The sequence below is a fragment of the Hippichthys cyanospilos genome, chromosome 14 (assembly GCF_059441005.1).
Source record: "Hippichthys cyanospilos isolate Australia breed blue-spotted pipefish chromosome 14, RoL_Hcya_1.0, whole genome shotgun sequence".
NCBI lineage: Eukaryota > Metazoa > Chordata > Actinopteri > Syngnathiformes > Syngnathidae > Hippichthys > Hippichthys cyanospilos.
The window spans coordinates 14,743,580-14,765,723 of NC_142382.1; the positions used below are offsets into that span (position 1 = coordinate 14,743,580).

The 22,144-nt window shown below is 39.6% G+C and overlaps 2 protein-coding genes across 2 annotated transcripts in view; one reads left to right on the top strand and one right to left on the bottom strand.

Annotated features, from left to right (window-relative positions):
- Positions 1–440: 440 nt before the first annotated feature.
- trappc12 (trafficking protein particle complex subunit 12) lies at positions 441–21,416 on the bottom strand. The gene is made up of 12 exons (XM_088432572.1): positions 21,339–21,416; positions 19,637–20,943; positions 18,732–18,848; positions 11,338–11,451; positions 10,938–11,076; positions 7,664–7,776; positions 7,395–7,467; positions 6,230–6,303; positions 3,978–4,076; positions 3,243–3,346; positions 2,164–2,251; positions 441–2,084 (listed from the first exon to the last, which is right to left on the bottom strand). Exons 2-12 carry the CDS (start codon positions 20,918–20,920, stop codon positions 1,842–1,844), a joined length of 2,448 nt encoding a protein of 815 aa, XP_088288698.1. The 5' UTR covers positions 20,921–20,943; positions 21,339–21,416; the 3' UTR covers positions 441–1,841.
- Positions 21,417–21,525: 109 nt separating this feature from the next.
- eipr1 (EARP complex and GARP complex interacting protein 1) overlaps positions 21,526–22,144 on the top strand; it is a 45,889-nt gene continuing 45,270 nt past the window's right edge. The window contains exons 1-2 of the mRNA XM_088433188.1: positions 21,526–21,717; positions 21,916–21,999. Of these exons, the coding sequence (XP_088289314.1) occupies positions 21,676–21,717; positions 21,916–21,999 (126 nt within the window). The 5' untranslated portion in view covers positions 21,526–21,675. The remainder of the gene's footprint in view (positions 21,718–21,915; positions 22,000–22,144) is intronic.

Consider the following 22,144-nt stretch of genomic DNA (forward strand, 5'->3'; position numbering starts at 1 on the left):
CCATCAAAAACCATAAATCAGCAAAATATTAACAAAGCGAGTAATATTTTTCCTCCTTGTTTTGATCTATGGTAATAAAAGTCTGAATCAGTCATTTTAAATGTGACTCGTGACTAGTCATAGTATGGAATGTATAGACTGCAGCAGAGTATACCTTCAGAATTTTGAAACGCACTTTTCATTCTGGTTAAGAGAACATTCCTTAACCCTTCACTGGGCACAGTAGCCACTTTTTGCCTTTAGTCCAAACAAGCAAAACAGCCGGAAACATGCGTAACAGCCATTCCCTAAATTCTCATGTTGCATGTTCACGACCTAAAAAATAGAAAACCGTGTGCCTAGTAAAGACTGTTTAGACTATCAGCCAAAAATTGCCACTGTGCACAGTAAAAAGGGTTAACTTCTTTATCTTACTAAGATAACACAATCTGTACACCAAATTGAATCAGCGCGTTTATTACATAATGCTTAACTCTCAGACTGAAAAAGGACAACAATTTTTTTACCTTATGTATCAATACAATGTTTATATACATTTATATACACTGACATATACGGTTTGCACATGGATAAACAGTCTACACACCCTCTATTTAAATACCAAGTTTTTGTCACATGAAAATGGCACTAAAAAAAAAACATTTAAAAAACACTTGTGACCTAGTGTCACAATATCTCTGTTGTTCATTATTTAAGGGTGGGAGAAAAAAAACAGTTTTGAAATAATCTAGTGTCACTTCTTGAAAAGAACAAAATCCTTGTATTTGAATAGGGGTGCGGAGGCATTCAAGATCTGCTCTATGTATTCAGGCGCAACACACAGTGGGCCCTTTGTTGTTTTTGGGGAAAATTACAATGCAATCACAGTGGCTTATGTATATTGTATGAGTTAATAAACCCCAGCAAAAGATATCTTCATTCAAGTAGCATTAGACAAGTTAATCCAGTACAGTATTACATGTGTGCTCTTACAGGGAGAAGTTTAAAAAGGAACCATGCAGTGCAACCCCACTTGAATTTTATGCATAGTGAGTCTTTGCATAATGCCCTTGTCAAGTCTCTCATTGTTAACCTGCAGATTTGATACAACGTAAGAATAGTATAACTGAATATTTACCAACGATGAGGCAATTGTCTTAGCATTAAGTCTTTATATTAGCATGAAACTGCCCCTCTGCTTTGTAACAAACTTGAAAATGGTAATACAAAATAATTACTATGCCAATGAAATCCAATTAAAATCAAGCATTTTCTGTAACGCAAGATTATGGTACGTGGTGGCCTTGCAATAAGATCGAGCACAAAAACGCTTGCGTACCGCAACTTCAGTAGTCAATGAAGTCAACAAATGATGGAACAGAAGTGTCTTTGTAATGTATAAACCTCTAAAAACGATTTTTCAATTATCAAAGCGTTAATACTTTGAATACGGTTGTGTGATATTTTGTCCAATCTTTTGATCTTGACATCAGAGCTATTTCACTTCAAAGCGAAAGCGTTGAAAGAAATTTCACCCAGCTGGCGATAGCATGTCAAAGGTCAACATGGCATGACCACTTAGTTTTCACACTATCAGAAGTGTGCCATCGCTTGACTAAAATACTGCGAGAAGGATGAGGAGGTAAATGACCCAAAATGGGCAAAATTCCAATGTATAAAGATAGTTTCATCTTGTTTCCTTTAGTGGTGGAAGGGGGACTAATGTATAACTAGGAAAAAAATAACCCAAGCACAGAACAGTTCCTTTTTTTTTTTTTTGTTGAAGCAAGGTCCATTTGGGGCAGGAGGTACTTATATATAGGAGAACACGTAGAAGAAGAACATTCCCTCAGACATCTTTCTCAAACTAGTTTGAGGCACTGAGTATTGAAGCTGTCCCCTTCCCGGCAGGACACGGCCTCCAAGAGCGCCTGCTTCTTTTGGGTGCTGCGTGACGATTCCAGTTCGTACATAGTGGTCAGGTTGAAGAGGACGCTCTCGTGGAGGTACAGGGCCGGGTCCTGCTGCACCAGGCCTTCCAGCTTGCCCAGGGACTCCTTGAGCCGGCCCAGGTAGAGCAGGCAAACTGCTGCGTTGTTGTTGGCCTTGTTTCCAACAGAGACAGACGACAATGGCTAAGACAATGACCAGGGGGATGCAATTAGTTGTGTGGCCAAGACTTACAACAGGATTTTTGGGATCCCTCTTTAAAACGTCCAAGAAGGATGTATGCGCATCGGCATAGTTGTTCTGACTGAGGTAGACAAACGCCCTGGAAATCAACATGCTTTATGTACAATGGAAATCATAATTTGCACCTGTGTCAATATAACATTGTTATTGACCAGCTAATGTGAATATATCGCAAATTCACCTACGGTAAGATCAATGCCAGTATTTTGATTCTGCTTTAGACTGTGGCGCGCCCACTGCAACAGAACGTTCCTATAAAGTTGGCATCCCGGAATAGTCTGATATGCCTTGGGATGTTGATGAATGAAATTCAAAGAAATGAAATTCACAGCTTGTCAATGTTACACGTTAAACAAATGTACTTTTTGTGGATTTTGTTTTACATGACCTCTCTCACCTTAAATTTTAGTCCCAGCATATAAGTACCCAGTTAGTATTCATTATTCATACTTACTGGGCACTAGTATGTATAAGTACACAGTCTAATATGATAAGAAAGCTATTTAAAATATGCAGGGCTCCCATGTTGATAAATAGCTCTCCAGTGTTCAGGTGGGCCTTCGTACTGGATCGCAATGTATGTAAATAGCTGCCCACTCACTGCTTAGGGGCACTTGCTGCTTTCACTATGATGGCTTACCTCAAAGTCCAATTTTGTGTGATGCATTCAAATGTAGTTGTGAGGGGAAGGAAAAGAAAATACATGAACTCATTCACTGTGAGCCATTTTAGAGAATTTTGACAATTTACAATACCCACCCGATATTGTGTTCAATGATTATAACTGTACCGAAAGCATAGACTCTCTATTCTGCCTTTTTCAATTCTTTTGTAGTCAGCGATAGAACTAAGATAGGTTTTGAAAATTCGGCTGTTTCTCTTTGTATTCTCTTCGGACTTTGAAACTATCTAAAATGGGTCATTGGGGTCACCTAATTGTGGCGGTGCATTAGTAAACTTGTTTCATGTTAAGATATTAACAGTGGAGCAAAATCAGATGATACCCCACCTATTAAGTATAGGTAAACATTGCAAAGACACTAAAATAAAACCTCAAACAATACACGCACCTGTTCATTAGCACACACGTTGAGAGGCTGGGCTCGCTCTCTGCCATCTGACATGTTTTCTCCACATCGCCGAAATACATCTCAGCTGTTTTAATGTCTCCAATCTGAACAAAGCAGCACAAACACATTTGACCCGGTAATACCTTCCAGAATTAGGCCAAACGTCCTTGTTGGGAAGTTCCCGTTAGTTTCGCTTTTGTATGACGTTTACCTTACAAAACTCCAATGTAAAGTTTATGTCAGGGGTGCCCAACTACCAGTCTGCGGCCCGGTATCAAACCGTGGGTCAACAAGTACGGGGCAGCACCTAAAATAATTAACTATTTCTCTTTTATTATTATTCGAGTCTGAATTATGTTTTAAAAACAGACATCTTTGGGAAGGGAAAAAATGCCCTGTCAAAAGACAGGTGACGAGCCTACAACTTAGAAGAAAAAGAAAGCTTTTAACAAGCAATACCAGGAGTCTTACTTGTAATAACGATTTCTAACGGTAAGGACTTTGAGCTCCCACAAATTGACAATTGAATGGATTCTCAACCTATTTCTTATCAAATCAGATGAATCTAGCGAGGCTATTTGAGAAGATGAGCTCACAAATGACAGCGGCCTGAAAAATATGTTTGCAACTCCCGACATCCCATACCGTTCTCAGGCACTGACCGGTTCGTTGTGACAAAAAGCTTGGGGACCCCTGGTCTATATTTATAGTGTGTGGATGTGTTGGTGCATCAACCTGCAAAAAGATGCGCCCTATGCCGCTGAGCAGCTGCGCTCTCTGCTGTGGTTCATACTGGATGATGGACTGATAGATCTCTACAGCCAGAACATAGTCCTGCAGCCAGAGATGGATAAAGTTTGACACGTGAGTCGCAGAAAGAGAACTTGAGAAGAAAAAAGAAAAAAGCTTGGAAAAGAACTAAAAGACACTCAATTTAAAGACAAATGAAGCAGAGGTGAGAGACGCAGCAGGAGACAGAGACAGGTGGAGGGCAAGCCGAGAGGAGGAATGGGGAAAGAGGGAAAGAGAGAGAGGGCATTAATCAAACATATGGAGTAATCGCAGGGCGAGGTGACCCAACTTCCACCTCCACATTGCTCACACAGTGAGTCGACTACTGAGTAGGGCCAGGGAGGAAGGTCAGAAAGGGCTGCGCGCAAGCTCACATTCTACTCCGGGCTATAGCGTGTCCATTTTTTGCAAGGATTCATAGTTGCATTTGTTCTCGTAAAAAATACAAATGATTCGCAATAGAATTTCATCTTCATTGTAAACTCTTCACCAACTGCTTTAACATCTAAAATACAGCAGTCGCTCTAATCTTTAAAGTTTCCTCAACAATACATACTTTCATATTTGGTTCTAGAGTTATTTTAACAACCTAAGAACTGCCATGTATTTGTAGTCGAGCTGCAACTCGGCTGTCACGATCTAATATTTTTGTAATTGATTATTTCGGCAACTGATCAAACAGTCCTGATCAAATTTACTTTTGTATTAAAGTCTATGACAAAACTATTTCTTCAAACTTTTTTTAACCAAGTACTTTTTATTTAGTATTGCTTAGTGAAAATATACAACAATTAAACAAGGTCGCAGGTCGAGGTCAGAGGGATTTATGTCGGTCTCACCGAACATTTGAAATTGATTTTAGTTTTTGATTCTGTCACTGTTTGCCAAAGTAAAAGCAGTCACTACAAATATTTTATTTGGATTTAACACAAAAGAGAATCTGTCTGCTTTCATGAAAAAAACAGAAATCAGATAATATTTCATGCTGAGAGGCTGAAATCAGATAATTTGGACAACATTAAGTTACACAGTAGTTCTAAATGATTACTCAATTATTAAAATAGCTGATTAATTTGATAGTTAATCCATTAATTTAGACACCACTATTTGCAACTAATGAGCTTCTAAAAATGGATCAATCTGCTGATTATTTTGTTGATTCATTGATGAATGGGATTTAAAAAAAAATGTCCATCCCTTTATTAAAAGACATCATTTCCAAATGACAATGTACATAAGATTCTGTCACTGGTATGGTCTGTAAGATGTCAGTGAATTTAAAAAAGAAAATGTTGATATTTTTCACAATGTAAAAGCGGATTGGAAATGTTTTATTTTGGTACAACACAAAACTAATTAGTGTGCTTACAGGGCAGACCGCGTGTAGAATGGTCTGGTGGGTGAATTTCTGAGGATTTGGACTATTTCTAAGTCAAACTATAACAACACAAACGATTGATTAATTTGATAGATTGGTTGCTGAGTCTAAACCAAATGTTGAACCATAACTAGACGAGAAGGTACAATAGTTAAGCTATATTTTACAGGGAAATACAGCTTTTCACCATTGAACAAGCACCACCCCTAAAACGAATGCACAGCAATTGCTAATCATACTGTAGATAATAGGAAACATTCATGTTGGAATGTAGCATATTTTTACATGAACATCTGTGATGCATTCTTCCCATTTGTTTGCTGTCTCCTTATGAAAACGGTTATGACTGAGCAGTCAGTAGACTGCAATGTGTCAAGCTGCGCCCTTCAAGACCGCTGTGCTTCCCAACTCAACAGAATATGTAGAACTGTCATAAAACTCTAAATATACAAATATTATCAATAGTAATCAGTCAATAATTTTCCTGACGTTAGACAAAGTAAACGTGTCAAATACCCTCCCATGAAAACGGGGCTTGATTCAGGTACGTCGTTTCGACACTAGGTGGCACTGTGGCTCTCTTTACATTCGGAAACGCATCGCCGCCCTTCCCTTTCTTCTGTCCCCCTCTGCCTCTCTCTGACCAAGAATCCAATTAGTGGTCAGTCTGGGGGGATTTCACTGCGAATCCTCCACCCGCCTGGCATCAGAGCACTACCGCTCTCACACATACACTACTAACTACACACCCGCGACTCGCCCTCCACACACACAGGCAGACTGTAGACTCTTGTATAAGGACATTAAACATAGGTACCTTCATCACCAGCAGACAGTTGGCCATGGAATAGAGGACTCGACTGAGACGAGATTTCCACAGCTTTAGAGATTCTAAAATCATGAAGAAAGGATAGAGGGCAGATGTTTCATTGTTTGAGTTTGACTTCATGTTTTCCTCTCACACCCTTTTGGTTCTGTGTTCCGAGACCCGTTACTCCCACACTTCCTACTTTCTTTTGAATTCCCTTGCTTTACTCCTCCACGCCAGGGTTTATTTTTCGGCGAGGCGATAGGGAAGACACTGCGGCACTTCTTTCCCTCAGACAGTACCCCCTGTGGAAGAGCTTCTGTACAGGCCTATTATTATTCATCGCGGCACACCTGTGAGTGTGCCCGCGCGCGAGTGCGTGTTGGGGAGGGGAGCTAATCACTCAGTAGGGGTCTGATGTGCGAAGGCATGCCCCTGTGTTATTGACTTGACTGTCGGCTGTCTGTGTGGGCAGGGAGAGGAGAGACAGAGGGCAGAGCTATTACACAAACTGGCAGCACTGGTGCGCCCGCACATAGTTTTTTTTTTTACAATTATAAGCAAGGTGTCTTACTACATTCAGCACAGTTTTAGCAACCGGCATCTTGTTTTCAATGGCTTAAAATTAACCTCATTTAATCTCTTTTTGAGTGGACGAGAAAAAAAAAAAGGCAGGTTGACAGGAGCCCGCAAAGAGATTTATTGCTTGGTTGAGCAATTTTGAAGGACGAGGGGTTTGCGGAGGGATAATATTAGTGAAAAAGTGGTGATTACAGTCTATACTGCCTGTCTAATTCCCCGCCGCATGTGCAGATGCTTGTACCTCGGAGAAGACTGATGTGTATTGATCTGTTCTGCTGGCTGGGCTGCAGAAACCGTCTTGATATTCAGCATGAGTACAAAAGCAGTGAGGTGCTAAACACTTTTAAGAGCACACATCGATGCGTTTGTGTGGTGGACAGTGTGTGCCTGTGTATATGTGTAGCTGCCGTATGCTGCAGTACCACACCAGGTGCGCTTCACTGCTTGTTGGTGCGTATGTGTGTGTATTTCCCAGTGGGGTCTGTGACCTCACTTTCCTCCAATGTGTGATGCAGTCTGGGCCTGGGGCCAGCAGCAGCAGCAGCAGCAGCAGCAGCCTACAGTCTGCTTCAGTGACCATGTGTGTGCTTACCTTGCCTATTCTCCTCTGTTAGGGTGATCATGCCACCATCCTCAGCCAAGCCTTTCTCCAAGTTGTCCAGAATCTGGAACCGAGAAACGGTTTCAATGCTAGTACATCGCTCACTGGAATCAGCATATTCAGTGAGTCTAAAAATCTGACCGTATTTCCTTGTTTTCAAAAGTTGACAAGTCTTTATATAGCCTTTAATGTAAGCGTTACATAACATGCAGATCTTTTATGTTCATCAGGTGGCTGTGCTTGTTTGTTCAAGTACTAACTTTGAGGCAGATAGTTTTGAGATTGTGCAGGCGGTCCAGAGCCTCCTGGGGCTTAGCCAGGTGCTGGGGAAGTTCGGCGTGCAGTAATCGCATGGAGAATGGCACCATGGAGCCTGTTAGGGAGGGAAAGGCGGGGAGGGAAGAGGTGGGGGTGGGGTGCAGTAGACAGGAGAACATTTGAGGGTGGGGAAGATCAGAAATGGGGTGGGATGAGGACATTGCAGTGGAGAGGAAAGAGGAAACAAAGGTACATGATGAAAATGCAAACCCCACTACCCGCCCACACACACAGAGCCCTGGAGGCAAGAACCTACAGATGGCATTGAGCTATCTATGTATGTCAGCTTATTAAACCTTCTCATCGGTCCCTCTGAATGCTGCACAGCACTATCAGTCATCTCCACGCTTCATTCTTCTGTGTGTCTGTCGCAACATCTTTCACACAGATTATTGCAGAAGAACCTGAATTCAGGCAAGACTCTTGCCTTTGATTGACGCTTCTTTGATACCGTCGTCAAATCTTAAGCCTATCTAGCGGATCCATCTTTGGTCCGCACGTCCACCCATGTTGGTATACTGTACCGCCCTTCATAAGTATTGAAACTGAAGCAAATTATCTTTTTACCATTAAATTACAAACATTTGCGTTTGAAATAATGAAGTGCTTTTGAGCTTTTATTTCTCTGTACTTACAGCTGGATAAGATAACCAAGTATTGGCATCCGCTTTTTTGATTTAAACAATTATGGACGTAACAAGTTACCATGTAATGATATCTGTAACAAAAAAATGGATGGCTGATCCTTGACATTTGACGTATCTTTTCGTCACACTTGTAAATGTCAAAATCCCTTTCTCTATTTTGTTTATATTGTTTAACAGGTTGAAACGCCATCAAGGAAAAAAAAACAAAAACCTAGCACCGAATGCATTATTCTGCTTGATGTTTTCGTTCACAATTTTTTTTTGCCCCTATTCTGTTCCAGATTGGCTACAAATTTTGGGAAGGCAAAACCACTGAACTGAAAAAGCTACACAAACTGCTTTTTGGTCAAAGAAGAAATATTATTCTTTCTTTTGTTAAGTTTTGAGTTTATATTGTGACACAATATTCGGTGGCCTTCGCAATATCAGCATGTCCTAAGATCACTGGCAATATGGGAGCTATGTTATGGCAAAGGGAGGATGGGATGAAAATTTATTGTTATACGATAAATTTATAGTATAACAAATAATAATATATGAATAGATTAGAACACCCTAACTACATTTATATTTAATTAAATGAAAACACGGCTTAATGGAATACGAAAAGATGCTTATTGTAGGACTCAAGCCTGTAATGGTTGGACTAAGAAATTCTTATGAAAATATAATAAAAAAAAAATATTACAGTTCCTGGTTATTAAACCAACAAACCTAAATATTAACCTAAAAAAAGAGTTAGCTGATTATATTCTATAGTCCACAATAAACCAATATATGACCCCCCGTACCCAAAGAAACAAAAACATTGCTACCATTACCAACTAGAAATACATGTTTTATGAGAAGGATAGTTTTAGAAAATTTGCATCGTGCTGGACCCCTACGAAGTGTTCTTTTTATGCATAACACATGTATATGCAAGAAGAGGTCAATGTTGCATCCAAGCAAATGTCTAAAAAAAAAAAATTTCTTATGATTGTGTGCCAAATGGATTCGGTGGCCATTAAAGGGTTGAGTCTGGTACACACATAAGGATTGTTCTTTCTTCTTAATCCGTGATCAAATAGAAAATCATGTGTTTAACTGTTTTGGTTATATTGTGTGAAATCTCAGAACAGAACACCACACACAAAGTGAATGCTCTCGCGTGATCACACGTGATTTTATAAACACAAATACGAGCAAACAGCGGGTAGACGCCAATGTTTGCAAATGCTTTCGAACAGGGCTGGAGGCGGGAGCATTGCTAGAAAGAAAAGATTTGTTTGAAAGAATACTTCCTTCTGTCAGGGGAACACAACTTTATACAAAATAATATTAACAATATCATTGGGACAGACATGTTTTATTTAACACTGCTTCATTCTTTATCATTCACGGTGCTTATTTGATTGGCCAAATTCTGTTCATGTTATGTCTCAGTCCAAGGATATGGCTTTTCCCGCTCAAGATTTTTAGTATTTTAAATATTGAACACGTTTAATAATAAAGTTTGTCGGATCAGATTTATTCTGGAACTTTTTTGGGTACAAATCCACTTGTACAGAAATCCAAAACATAAGATAGTCAGGCTTTCAAATGATGCCAGTTTATTTGCAAGCAGTGCTATCTTTTTGAGGGATGTGCGTGTGCTTTTGTATCTATTACTTTTTTTTCACATGATCCTTCAAGAGGTAAAGTAGATACTAAGTAACCGCAATACGGTAGAAAATAAACTCATGCCTGAAAAAACAAAACAAAAAGATCAATATACACAAAAAGTTGCCACAGCCAAGTGGAGTTGTTTGAGCTTGTCAAGGACAGTAGGGGTTTTTAAGAAAAAAGGCCTGTGAGAAACCTACCTTATACACTTTCAAAAAATCTAATTTATATAACTGCATATTTGAAGGATTCCAACACAATTTTGCCACGTCCACCTGCAGGAAAGACCTCACACTTTGGCCTACAACAATTCAATTTATTGTGGACTCTAAGAAGGTTGAATACAATCCATTATTGGATGCAAGAAAACTGCTGGAAAATGATCAGCATATTCTCTACTGACAAATGAATCAATCAAACAAGTCTTTACTGATGGAGAAACACGTGTGCTGTACACGAGCACAATTGAGTTAAGCACGGTTAATAGTACCTTGTTAAAACATTCTAACACTTTCGCATATTCTTCAATTCCTTTATTGGACTAAGATCTTTTAGAGAACGTGTTGTGAAATAAGCACCAAAAAGTAGTGCCTGGTCCATCAACTGAACAGCCGATTTGCGTCTTAAAAAACTGGCAAAAGTTCATATTATTAAGTTCATTACAACACAATGATAATGAATTTCCAGTGGCAGATTATTGCCAATTTTTTCCTCTCTGGTAAAGTTCAACAAATAATATAGGACAAAAATGCAAATTTTTTGTTGCTAATTAAGACTGGAATTTGATTTTCCCAAGCAATATTTATGGCAATTCATTATGATTTGGAGCTCAAACAAATACGTTTTCCACAGATGTGGCCAATGATGGTAGAGGATCGTCTAATGTGACATGGGTGTGTGTGTGCATGCGTGTGTGTGTGTATACCTCTTCTTCCAGGATATACAGAAGGGTAGAACTCATAAAACAGGTCTGGGTGATCCAAATCACCAAAGGGCTCAAATTCCAACTCAGCATTTTGGAAAAGGTTCAGCTTGGTGAGAAGGGCCAAACGCACAAACCAGAGCTGGAAAAGAAAACCACAACAATGCACTACATGTTGTGTTTGTGTGTGTACTGTGCTGGTAAGTACTGTAAGATGCATGCGTTTTTATTAATCTGAAAAACATTGTAAAAGTAGGATTTGGGGAAGAAGGCTTCACAAGGTTTTCATACACTGTTAAAAAAATATAACCAAACATCAACAAACAACCAAAATGTACAGACCTGCATAGTTAAGCCATGCCACTTTAAAGTTTAGATAACACATGAGGTGTTTGCATCTTACCTGCAGTGAGTTAGCGGTATGAGAAGTTGGCTGTCCCGCTTTGCCATATCCCTGGCCATGAGCTGTCAAAAGGCGACCTGTCAGATCAACTGCTGCACGCCAGTTCTTACTGCTCTGTAGGTGAGAGGAGGCAATAAGCCTCTGTGATTGCCATCACATCTCAAGTCATATCCCATACTAGAGCTGAGTGACATATCTTTGTGTCCAGCACTTTTTTGTTTTAATTATAGATAGAAGTTGATTACATTGAAAAATGGGATTCCTGTTCCCCAGCACACAATATCAAATTTATAAAGATATCACTGCTCTCATTTGCCTGTGTCACTGCATCCACAGCGCATGGTTTTTGCTGTGGGACGCATAATTTCAAATCAACGTACGTCCTCCGGACACAACGTTTTTCATGGAGCTAAACAATTGTTTCAAAACGAAACGCTTGAAACGGTCGAGAAGAGGAACAAATGTTGACATGTTGAGCTAAGCGGACTTTTCTTCCAAAATGGACCATTATATCAATGATCACGATATGAAGATGATGATGATGATGATGATGGAGGCTACATGTAAGTTCATTCTATTATTCTCATACATTTTACTGTGACATTTATTAATATTTTTGTTGACAGTTTGAAACTTAAGATTTGTCCTTTTTTACTGCGCAATTTTTGGGACTCCAAACAATTCTGTTAGGACCCATAGTTTTTTAGTATTGCGAGTTCCAGAGACCCAACAGTTTTCAGAGGTAAAATGAGCACTGAGATATGACTGGACAAATGTGGTGACTATCTTGACTAGTCTGTCCTCACAGATCAGGGACTTGTGTCATGTATCACCAAAAACAAAAAAAGCAAATTACAAGATTGACTCCCATTACTTCATGTTTGGTTGTGCATCTCCCATCAGAAAACAGTGGGGAGTTTAAGTGCTTTCTTTCCAGTCATCCCTACAATATGTTCCTTGTTTTTAATTTTCGGTTCCCAGAGTGAGCAGGCTCCAATGTGAACAACACGGTGCTGTTCTGAAATCACGTTCACATCGTGTTGTTCTGAAATGAAGTTCAAAGTGTCAATTCAGGAGGCAAAATCAAAAGATGACTGATGTTCATTTTTTCTAATTGAAGTTCTTTTTTTTCCGGATAGACTTTTTTTTTTTTTTTGTACGTTGTCATGCGGGTGACCAGTCAACCTCAGGCAACACATTGGGCACCCCTCTCATCTTTTATTTTGCTGCTGAACTACCATAGGTCTTTCTATCACCTCTTTTTGAGCCGAGCCTTTCAGCTACTAGGCTGCCTCTGAATCTTCATTAGGGTGGGAAATGAAGCTGAAAACAAGTAGGCAGCTTGGTTGGTCAAAGCAGCTGCAGCCCCTCAAAACACAAAATGCACACACTACTTGTATGTTGGCGTACACCACTGCCCTGCTGCAAAGCATAAAGGCGTTTGTCATCATGTGCTTCTGGGCGTTGGTTTAAAATGGGCAGAAGGTAAATAGGGAAAGAGAGAACATCTACCACACACAAGACCACACAAAACAGCACGCCAAGTGACAAAATGCACAAATTACCATGGTATGCCCTGTGCTTTTAAGTCAACTTTTATATGTATGGCATGCAACAAAATGAGCATACTACACACAATTATTAATTGTTGTTGCACAAGGGACGAGGCTTCTTAATTGTACTGAAAACCCCATGATTAGTGTGCCTTATCTTTGACGAGTTGAAAAAAAAAAGCCCTGCATTACAATGCCTTATGAACAAACGAACGCCCACATATCTTCCCACCAGACTGAAGGCCTCCAGGCAACCCAAACTTAAAAAGACTTTCTCCACTCAGCTTTGGTTAATACAGAGCTCGCCATGCAACTTCAATAAAGATCCAGCATTACACAAAAAGGGGGAAAAAACATTAGTATAGTATATGACACACTTGAAGACCAGTGATTGCAACCAAGGCCATTTTTGCTTTGAAGCCTGTGTAGTTGGTGATCAGACACTTGAACCGAAGGGACGGCACACTGCCCTCAAGCTGGGGGATGGTTCCCTACTTTGCTGATATGCACTACACACATCAGCCATCATTCCTCCCACAGGCAATGGCTGGACTTTTCTAGCAATACCACAGAGAGATGCAGAGACACAAAACCGGTATAATATATTATGAAAAGTGGCTGGTGGCTTTTAAGCGAACTCAACATAACACTCCCAAAGATAGTTCAGCACGGAGTCGAAGTTGTAAATGACAGTCCTTTGGGTAATACGAATTCGTGATTGGCGAGTGGGCTGTTGGATAGTTTTAATAATGTAACTGTCAACAATAACAGCATGACCCAGTTTTTTTTTTTTTTTGTCTCAGCGTCTCTGAGAGAACTACTAAAGATAACACAACACATCTTTTGTGCTGAACAGATGACTGAACTAAGTCCAATTTGATAAATCTTAAGATGTTTACATGGATCTGGTTGTGTCATATGACTGCGAAATGAAATAAATCATATCACATGTGAAAATTTGAACAGAGATGTTCAATCAGACAAAAAAAAAAAAAAAAAGACAGTGCCAAACCCATATAGTAGGGCTGGGTGATAATATCCATGTATCACAATACGAAGAGACGCAATACACATTTTGCAAAATGACGTTCAGTTTCCAATATATTGTATATTGGTTTTGAAACGTATTATTTTCATAATATTTCATTTTAAAATCAATCCAAGTGGCTTTCTTATCATCAATTTCATCATATTATGAATGACGTTTTACATATAAATCATTCCAAGAGCGTCAAAAAGACCACATTAAATGTTACATCACATTACCTTTTGAGTGAGCCCATTCCAAAGCAAACATGGCGGCAGCAAGAGGGAAAACAGCAGAAAAAAATTGAGTTTTGAGATTTCCATTTTTGTTTTGTTTTATTTCGTTTTGTTTCTTTGATATGGTAAGTAATTTTCGTAATATGAAGAAAAAAACTACAGCGGTACGGAGGTGACCATATCTCGAGGCTTCATTTCACAGTAGAGCCCCAGTTTACAAAGTCCCTGCTTTACGTTTTTTTTTTTCACCTTACGATGTGGACCGCGACATTTTTTAGTCCCCTCTTTACGCCAATTTTTTTTGCTTTATGACATTAAAAAAAAACTTCTCTCTAACATGGCGGGCAGTGTGCGCGCATGTCTACTGGAGGCAACGCGCTCATACGTCACTGCTTACATCCCTACAATGCTGGTCCGCTATTGGTCGGCGTCAAGATTGCCTAAGTACTGGTCCAGTATTGGTCAGCGTCACGGGTCACTAAGATGGTGGTCTGCTATTGGTCGGCGCATGGGTTCACAAAGATGGCTGCCTAAAGACTTTATTTCTTGTGAGAGTGCTTTCAATATTGTATTTATTGTGCATTTTAGTCCTTCATTCAAACTTGAATTGGTTGACCATGAGTCCCAAGATTCCTAGTGATGTTAAAGAGAAAAGTAAGAACATGATTAGTATGGAAACGAAGATGGAGATAAGCAAGAAATACGAAGAAGGCTAAGCTAGCCTAGGCTACCCTCACTAGGGAATAGGGCTATAACAGCTTGTCACGTCACTTTGAAGGTAATTAAATCCTTTATATATTTTATTTATATATGTTATTTATTTGGATACATGTATATTATATATAAGTAGCACTTACTATACTGTTTTGATTCCAAGTTTTAATATGTATCCAAAATTGTAATGTTTTTACCTGGGGTTTTACACGCATAAGCTAATCAACATAGATTTGGATTGCCCGCCATACGGCAAATTTGCGTTACGATCCCAACAGCGGAACGGATTAATCACGTAATCTCTCCAGGGGGCCCACTGTGTATTAGATAAATTAGAACAATAGATCTCCCCTTGGTTTTTGTCATATTTTTTTTTTCACCAACGCGAGTGAAGTCACAGATCTGTTTATGGTTGAAGGCCAAAAATGGCAGAAAATGAATAAAAGTATGAAGTGGTCAGCAATAATAGGGCAAAATTCAGCATTTGGACACATTTTTGCCTTAAAAACTAAAAACACACAACACAGTTGTGGACAAAGTTGCTGATTGTTACCATTGCAAACAAATAGTATGTTCAAGCGGTGGAACTACGACCACATGCTACGTCACCATCCAAATAAAACATCTAGATGCATGTCACAGTCCAAATTATGCTATAACTCCAAACAAGCCAGACAAGACTCCTGGCAGCAACAGTCAAACTCAATCATCAATAATGGACTTGTGCTCCAAAAATGTAACAAGTAAGTATGAGAGCAACTCACCAAGAATAAATCGAATTTGTTTATTCTAATAATTTTATTTTGGGTTTTTTCAGTCATTAATATTCATGCCATATTTTTATTTATTTATTTTACAAACAATAAGTATTGCAATACTCTTTTGCTGTATCGTAATACATCGCAATACGCTTTGAAGACTCAATACACAGCCCTACAATCTAGTATGCTTTTTTGGAGGATTACAGAAATGTGAGAATATTTACTGTAGCAAGTATGATACTTTGTAATAAAGACGAACAAACTCACAGAGGTGGAGAAACGTTTAAAGAGATTTTCGATGTGAGAAAATACTTTCTGATGAAACTCATGAAGGGCTAACAGATAGCATGTAGCAAAGCTGGCCGTGGAAGCCAATGTCTTTCACCACAGAGAGAGAGAGAGAGAGAGAGAGAGAGAGAGAGAGAGAGAGAGAGAGAGAGAGATGTCATTTTGTTTGATGAAGTCAATTATTTGTTTGTGTTATTTGTTTAGCTTCTGGCTGTCACACCCATTCTTTTTAACTCGCTACTGTGAGGCTCACAATGCTCTTCCAAGTGTTTTCTTTTTCAAACATTGGTAGTACTGTGCCATATAATCCAGTGCGATTTATAGCACCAAAAATACGGTAACAATGTGGAACAACTGCCCTAAGTAGTTTACTTTAATGGGACTTACAAGAGAGACAATTTATCACACTTCTCTTAGAGCTGATCTAACAGACAGGAGGGTTAGAGGGAACTAAATACTCAATATCCATTTCATTTAAATCTTGTGTGCATAATAATTTGGAAATTTAACACAGCACAATTCCACTAATTAACTTGTTAACAGGTGAACAAAATATAGTTCTATCAAAATACCACCTTATTTCTGACTTTATTGCTTTACTTTACAATATTTGCTCCCCGCCCACAAGCAGACACACTATGCACTGTTGGTTCCATGGCCTGTCATTTTTTGACATCTCTTCTGCAGGCCAATGCTACCTTTCTGGCTTATTGTAGCACACCATTATTTTGCTCAAGGCTTTCACAAGCCACCTACGTCGGTTGCAGACAGTGATTGGCATACATGCACATATAGTAAACAATATGTACAGTATAGCTTGTATAGTTTGTTTGTTGCACATTTGCGTGTGTGTGTGTGTGTGTGTGTATGTGATAGCCCAGTCCAGAAGGCCTGTAAAATATGCACAGCAGTCCTATGCATAATACATGGCTACAGCAGGAGAAAAGAACTTGTGAGCCAAGTCGATTTCCACCTCTCTATTTTCTCCCCTTCAACCCTTCCTTCCTCTGCTTTCTCTATTAGTTGTCCGTTGTTGTTGAACACGTTGAAAACAATTGTCTCTCATGGTCATTTACAGTATGTCTTACAGTAAAAATGCTTGATGGCATGAGAGTTGGGGACAAAAATCAAATGAAACGCAAAGTTCGCATCAGCATATTATGCTGGTTACCCAGCAGGCTTTTCATGCCCCCACCTGGCTTTGAAGCCAGAGTAGCTGGAGCTCAGACAGCAACATTACACAAATACTGTACTGAACTAACACATAAAAATGACAGTATAAAACTTATAAGGTTTTATGGCACATGTAATATGTGTATGCAATATTATGTGGAGTACATTATCATATTGTAAATTGATCAGACAGCACTACACTGGCACAGGAAGGAATCACATGGAGTCACGTACATGACGCTGTAGTGGGGGCAAGATGACTCCCCTCCAATTGTGAAAATACATGAACATATTCATTTTATTGATAGTTAGAAACTAGATCAGAGTTAGAAGGTGCTAAATACCGTTCATAGAGCCAAATAAAATTGAAAATAATTTGGAGTAATTTCTCCAAGACTGTTAGAACCGTTAAGGGTAGAGCTGATCGATACCACAGTTATTAAAAATTCAGCCCTAAGGCCAGTTTAGCACCAGGACTCAGTCCTATTCCCTACTCAAAATTCAATGAGTCACACCATTTTGAAGGCTGCACACAAATTCTCAGGTTGTAAATGGAGGGTATGGTAAATATCTTAATGGAAGAATGAGGGCAGATGAATTGCGTATAATGGTGCGTGTAAAAAATAAATAAATAAATAAATAAATAAGAAATAAAAAACATAGAGTGCAAACTGGAAAATATGGCTATGAACGGGATCATCAGGAATCCATGTTCAGAGGTCAGGGGACAGCTGCATTTGTGTGGAGGCTGGAGTGTAGCAGAAAAATCTTGGCTTAACTACAGCCCATCTTGAACAATGCCACTCATCCGCTGCACACAGCTATAACCCAGCACAAGAGCACTTCCAGTGGTTGAATACTGTCACAAAAATTGACAACTCCAAAAAATTATTTGTCCCCTAAGCCATTAGAGTCTATAAAACTACCCCAGGCAAAGGGGGAGGAGGTAAGAAATAGCTGACATGTTGGAAAACTACATGTAATGCACATAGCTTCTCCTTGCCTGTCTTGGCTTCCTCACTACTCCTATGCAGAATTTGACTGCACAGGACATGTACAAAACTAATACAGTATTTAATCAACAATTCATATTTTCAACTTGTTCTCCCTGTCTATCCCTCCAAGGTGCCAAAACCAATTTATTATATAGTATTCTCTCCCCACAAAATAAAATACATAAGACACAATTGTTAGACACGTATGGAAGTTCCCAGTTGACTAGCGGAGGGTGGGGGCACCTCAGCGAATTGAACATTGGCACTTATATATTAGGTCTGTATGTATGTCAAAAAACAGACAATAAAAACCACCGATATCAAGATTAATTTAAAAAAAATCATGCTGAGTAACATTAGCTATTATTAACAGATATAAACTGTAGAAAAATGTGGGGCTACAGGTAAAACGTAACCAGACATTGCCATTTAAAAAATTGTTTTGGAAATGATGTTGAAAACCATCTGAACTAATAACTAAACTAAAATGTATTGAGAGAACTACTGACAGTAGAGACCTAATATTTGAGATCGATCCTATTAAAAAGTGTTTGTGTTTACTAGAGTTTTAACAGGACATTGTGAGATACTTCGGTGGGGCAATCTTAATGAAGTGACATAAAATTACTCTGCATTAACAAACTTACAATGAGCTGTTTGAGACCCGAAAAGGACTGTTCCACAGAGCTGGCGGTGAGAACTTGTCGCTTCATGGCCGCTTGCTCTCCCAAGAATCGAAGCATTAAATCTTTTACAGCATCACCCTGTGACAAAACAGACAGCGAGGTGACCTACTTTTATTAAGCAAAAGAGGTAACAGTTAATTTTGCTTGCGTTGGGCTGAAATTGCTTAAGACACAAATTGGTTAATTTTCTTCTTTTTTTTTTTTTTTTTTAAATCTCTAATATTGGTTGGTCCAAATGTGCTGATGTTTTATGTGTTTTTGTTGTAAATACAAATTAGTGACTAATTTATACTGGTGAAAATGGCTCACTCTCTTTAATAATGCAATGTTAATGGATGAATAAAGATGCTTTTTTTGGAGTATCCTGAAAAGTAACAACTTTGATAGTACAAGGTTTCAGCTTGACGGCAATGCTATGTGACAAAAGTTCAGAATTCTAGCTTTTATTTTATGTCAACTCATTTACATCTAAGTGCGTTTAACAATTCAAGCCAGAGCAACTTTTGAATGAAGACACCCACTTCTTCAGTGATCAAAGGTATTGCATTGAATGGCCAACATAGTAATTACACATTACATTACATTGGGCAATGAGGTAACAGTTAACATTTGGTGCATAACCCATTCATGTAGTAACTAATAACAAGAACAATAAAGACTGGACTTGCGTCCCACAAGAGGCTATGCCTCTTAATGAATGAGTGGAGATCTTCATTGCATTAACTTGTTGGTAAGGGTGAATATATGTCTTTTGTTAGGTTTCTACTTATATTACTAGTTAAAAAATAATAAATTAAGACAAAATTAATTAACAATTTTTTTCTTTTTCAAACAAAAAGTACTTTCTTATGAATTGATTGTCTTACCTGCAGGTTGTCAAACTTGAGACCCGGCATGGTGAGTCTCAGACTTTCAGCATATGCCGGACTATACTGCTGTGTGGCCAAGGAGAGCAACGACTTCCTCGTCTCTTCAGATGGCAGCCATGCATCATGGCGTCTGTCCACCTCACTCAGGCTCAGCGCAGTTGAAAATGGGTCGTCACTTCCTGAGAACACTGCCTGAAGCTGGTTGAAAGGCTGCGGCTGAGTGAGAGGAGCTGCGGCAGGGGGTTGACTTAGAGATGGTAATAATTGGGATTGAGAAAGCTGAGGCTTGGCTGTGAACTCAGGAGGGGCAGAATTTTGTCCTGACTGAGAAAAGGGAGCAACAGGGGTGGCGCAAGAGGAAGCAGTAGAAGAGAGTTGCTGTGTGTTTGAGGCTATAGGTGTTGCAGCTGGGCCTGGCGAAATCTCTGCGTTGGGGTTGGACACTGAGATGAAGGAGGAGGGGGCCATAAAGGAATCAAAAAAGTCAGAGGCCGGATTGGCCTGTCCATTGTCGGTGAAGAATTTGCTCAGGCTCGGGCTCGGCTGGCAAACAAGTGGGATGGTAATCTTGCTGGGGGTTAACGCTTCATCACTTCCCCCACCACTCCCCATACTAAAACTGGGGGACTTGATGAGGGTCGGCTGGAAGCCATCAGGTATCAGTGAATTTGGTTGCTTACTCTGGCTAAATATAGTGCACACTGGTACAGGCTCATCTTTGAGAGTTGTCCCCTTTTCCAACACTGGCTCCTCAATTTTAAGACTTGATGGACTCTTTGTGTCGCCTTGAGACGATTGGGCGTGCTCTCTTGTGATTGTCCCATCCTTTGTTTCCTCTTTTTCCTCAGAGTACTCTTTCTGCTTAACTTCTGAAACTTGAGTCTCAGTCATAATCTGCATACAGTCTGTTCGTTCTCCAGTCTCACATGAAATGTAGCTTTCATTCCCCTCATCCACACCGCCATCTAGGAATGAATCAATTGGTGCAATATCATCCTCCTCGCTGTTATTTGGTGAATCAGAGATAATTACACTTTCCATCATTTGGTCATTGAGCTTGTCCATCATGCTTTCTGATGGTGACGCACTGCTGTCTCCTTGAGGTGTTGCAAAGTCTGCCCCGAGGTCGATACTCTCTCCCTGTGGCAGGACATTCTCTCTGTCAGGAGTCCGACTGCGAGATGACTCTGGGGGCTCTGAGGGTGGCGTCGCCTGGGTGACATCCTCCACTGTGATGTCCAAAGTGACTGGCCGCTGGGCTGGAGCTTCCGCACTATCCATTTACTGCCTTTCAAACCTTCACCCTCATTGATAGAAAGATTAAGTAATTACCACAAATAGGTCATAAGATATTGCGTGCAAATCAAATACAAACAAAAATAACAAAAAAGCTGTCATCACAACAAGCGATTTACATAATTGTCTTGTCAATAAAAAAACAACGCTGTATGCGAGACCTAACGTTAAACATACACAGTACTCCTCGTTGAAAGAAACATGACCGTAAACAAGTATGTAGTTGCTAATGTATTCATGTCATTTAGCTATTTTGCTAAAGCTTCCTCTACCGGTAGGAAACGTAGCTGTCGCAAAGGAGTCCAATATAAGCTTCATAAATTGTCGCAATAAGTTAGGCATATAAAAGTCTCAAATTATCTATGCACAACTGTAATAGCAGAGGTCAAAAGGTACTACTTACTGTAAATACAACACAGGTACAATTTCGCACCACTCACAGGCATCCACCATATGATATTAATGCGCACGCGCGTTTCCCATCGATACCCGGAGGTTTAGCGTACGGCACACCGAAGTGGCCAAACAGAAATGTCATGACGTAGTAGATATTCTTGGACTATTTTACGTGTATTTTACAACGTATTTAACGACAAATAAACGTGGTTACGCTTCACTTGAGCGTTTGTTACTTAGGGATTTTACAATCGCGGAAGTACGGGACACACATATACATTTCGAAATCTATCGTGTTTTGATAATATCAATTAAGTATACCCAGTCCAACAGGACACTTTAAAATGGAAGACGACGCACCCGTCATTTATGGTCTTGAATTTCAGGTAAGCATTTCTTAATAAATCCTTTAGTGGTATCACTGTGAAGCATATACTTGTTTATGTTGGATTTAATTTGCGCACATTTTATTTATACTCTAAATTGCAAGGATTTGTGTTTGGCTCAGGTGTGATGTCGTCTTCTCACATATACTGCATATAAAGTCCTTTCTTTTGCATGTTGCGCCTATCACTGGTTTGCAGGCACGATCGCTGACTGCCCAGACAGCTGAAACCGATGCCATTCGTTTCCTTGTGGGCACACAATCTCTGAAGTTTGACAACCAGGTGAGGCAACAGGCGTGGTTAAGTCACACAGTATTTTCATAAGACAAATTACAAATTATATATTAGTGACCACACTAGCCTTTGTGATTTTCCCCAAATGGATTTTTTTGAGTTTTTCCTTCCCCTTCTGGGAGCTTTGACAGGG

Coding starts and splice junctions, on each gene's coding strand:
- trappc12 (XM_088432572.1), bottom strand. CDS start 20,920: ATGGATAGTGCGGAAGCTCCAGCCCAGCGGCCAGTCACTTTGGACATC. Junction 11,452..18,731: donor CGGGTCTCAAACAGCTCATT/GTAAGTTTGTTA, acceptor TCTCACCTACAG/AGCAGTAAGAACTGGCGTGC. Junction 6,304..7,394: donor AACAGAGGAGAATAGGCAAG/GTAAGCACACAC, acceptor TCATGATTTTAG/AATCTCTAAAGCTGTGGAAA.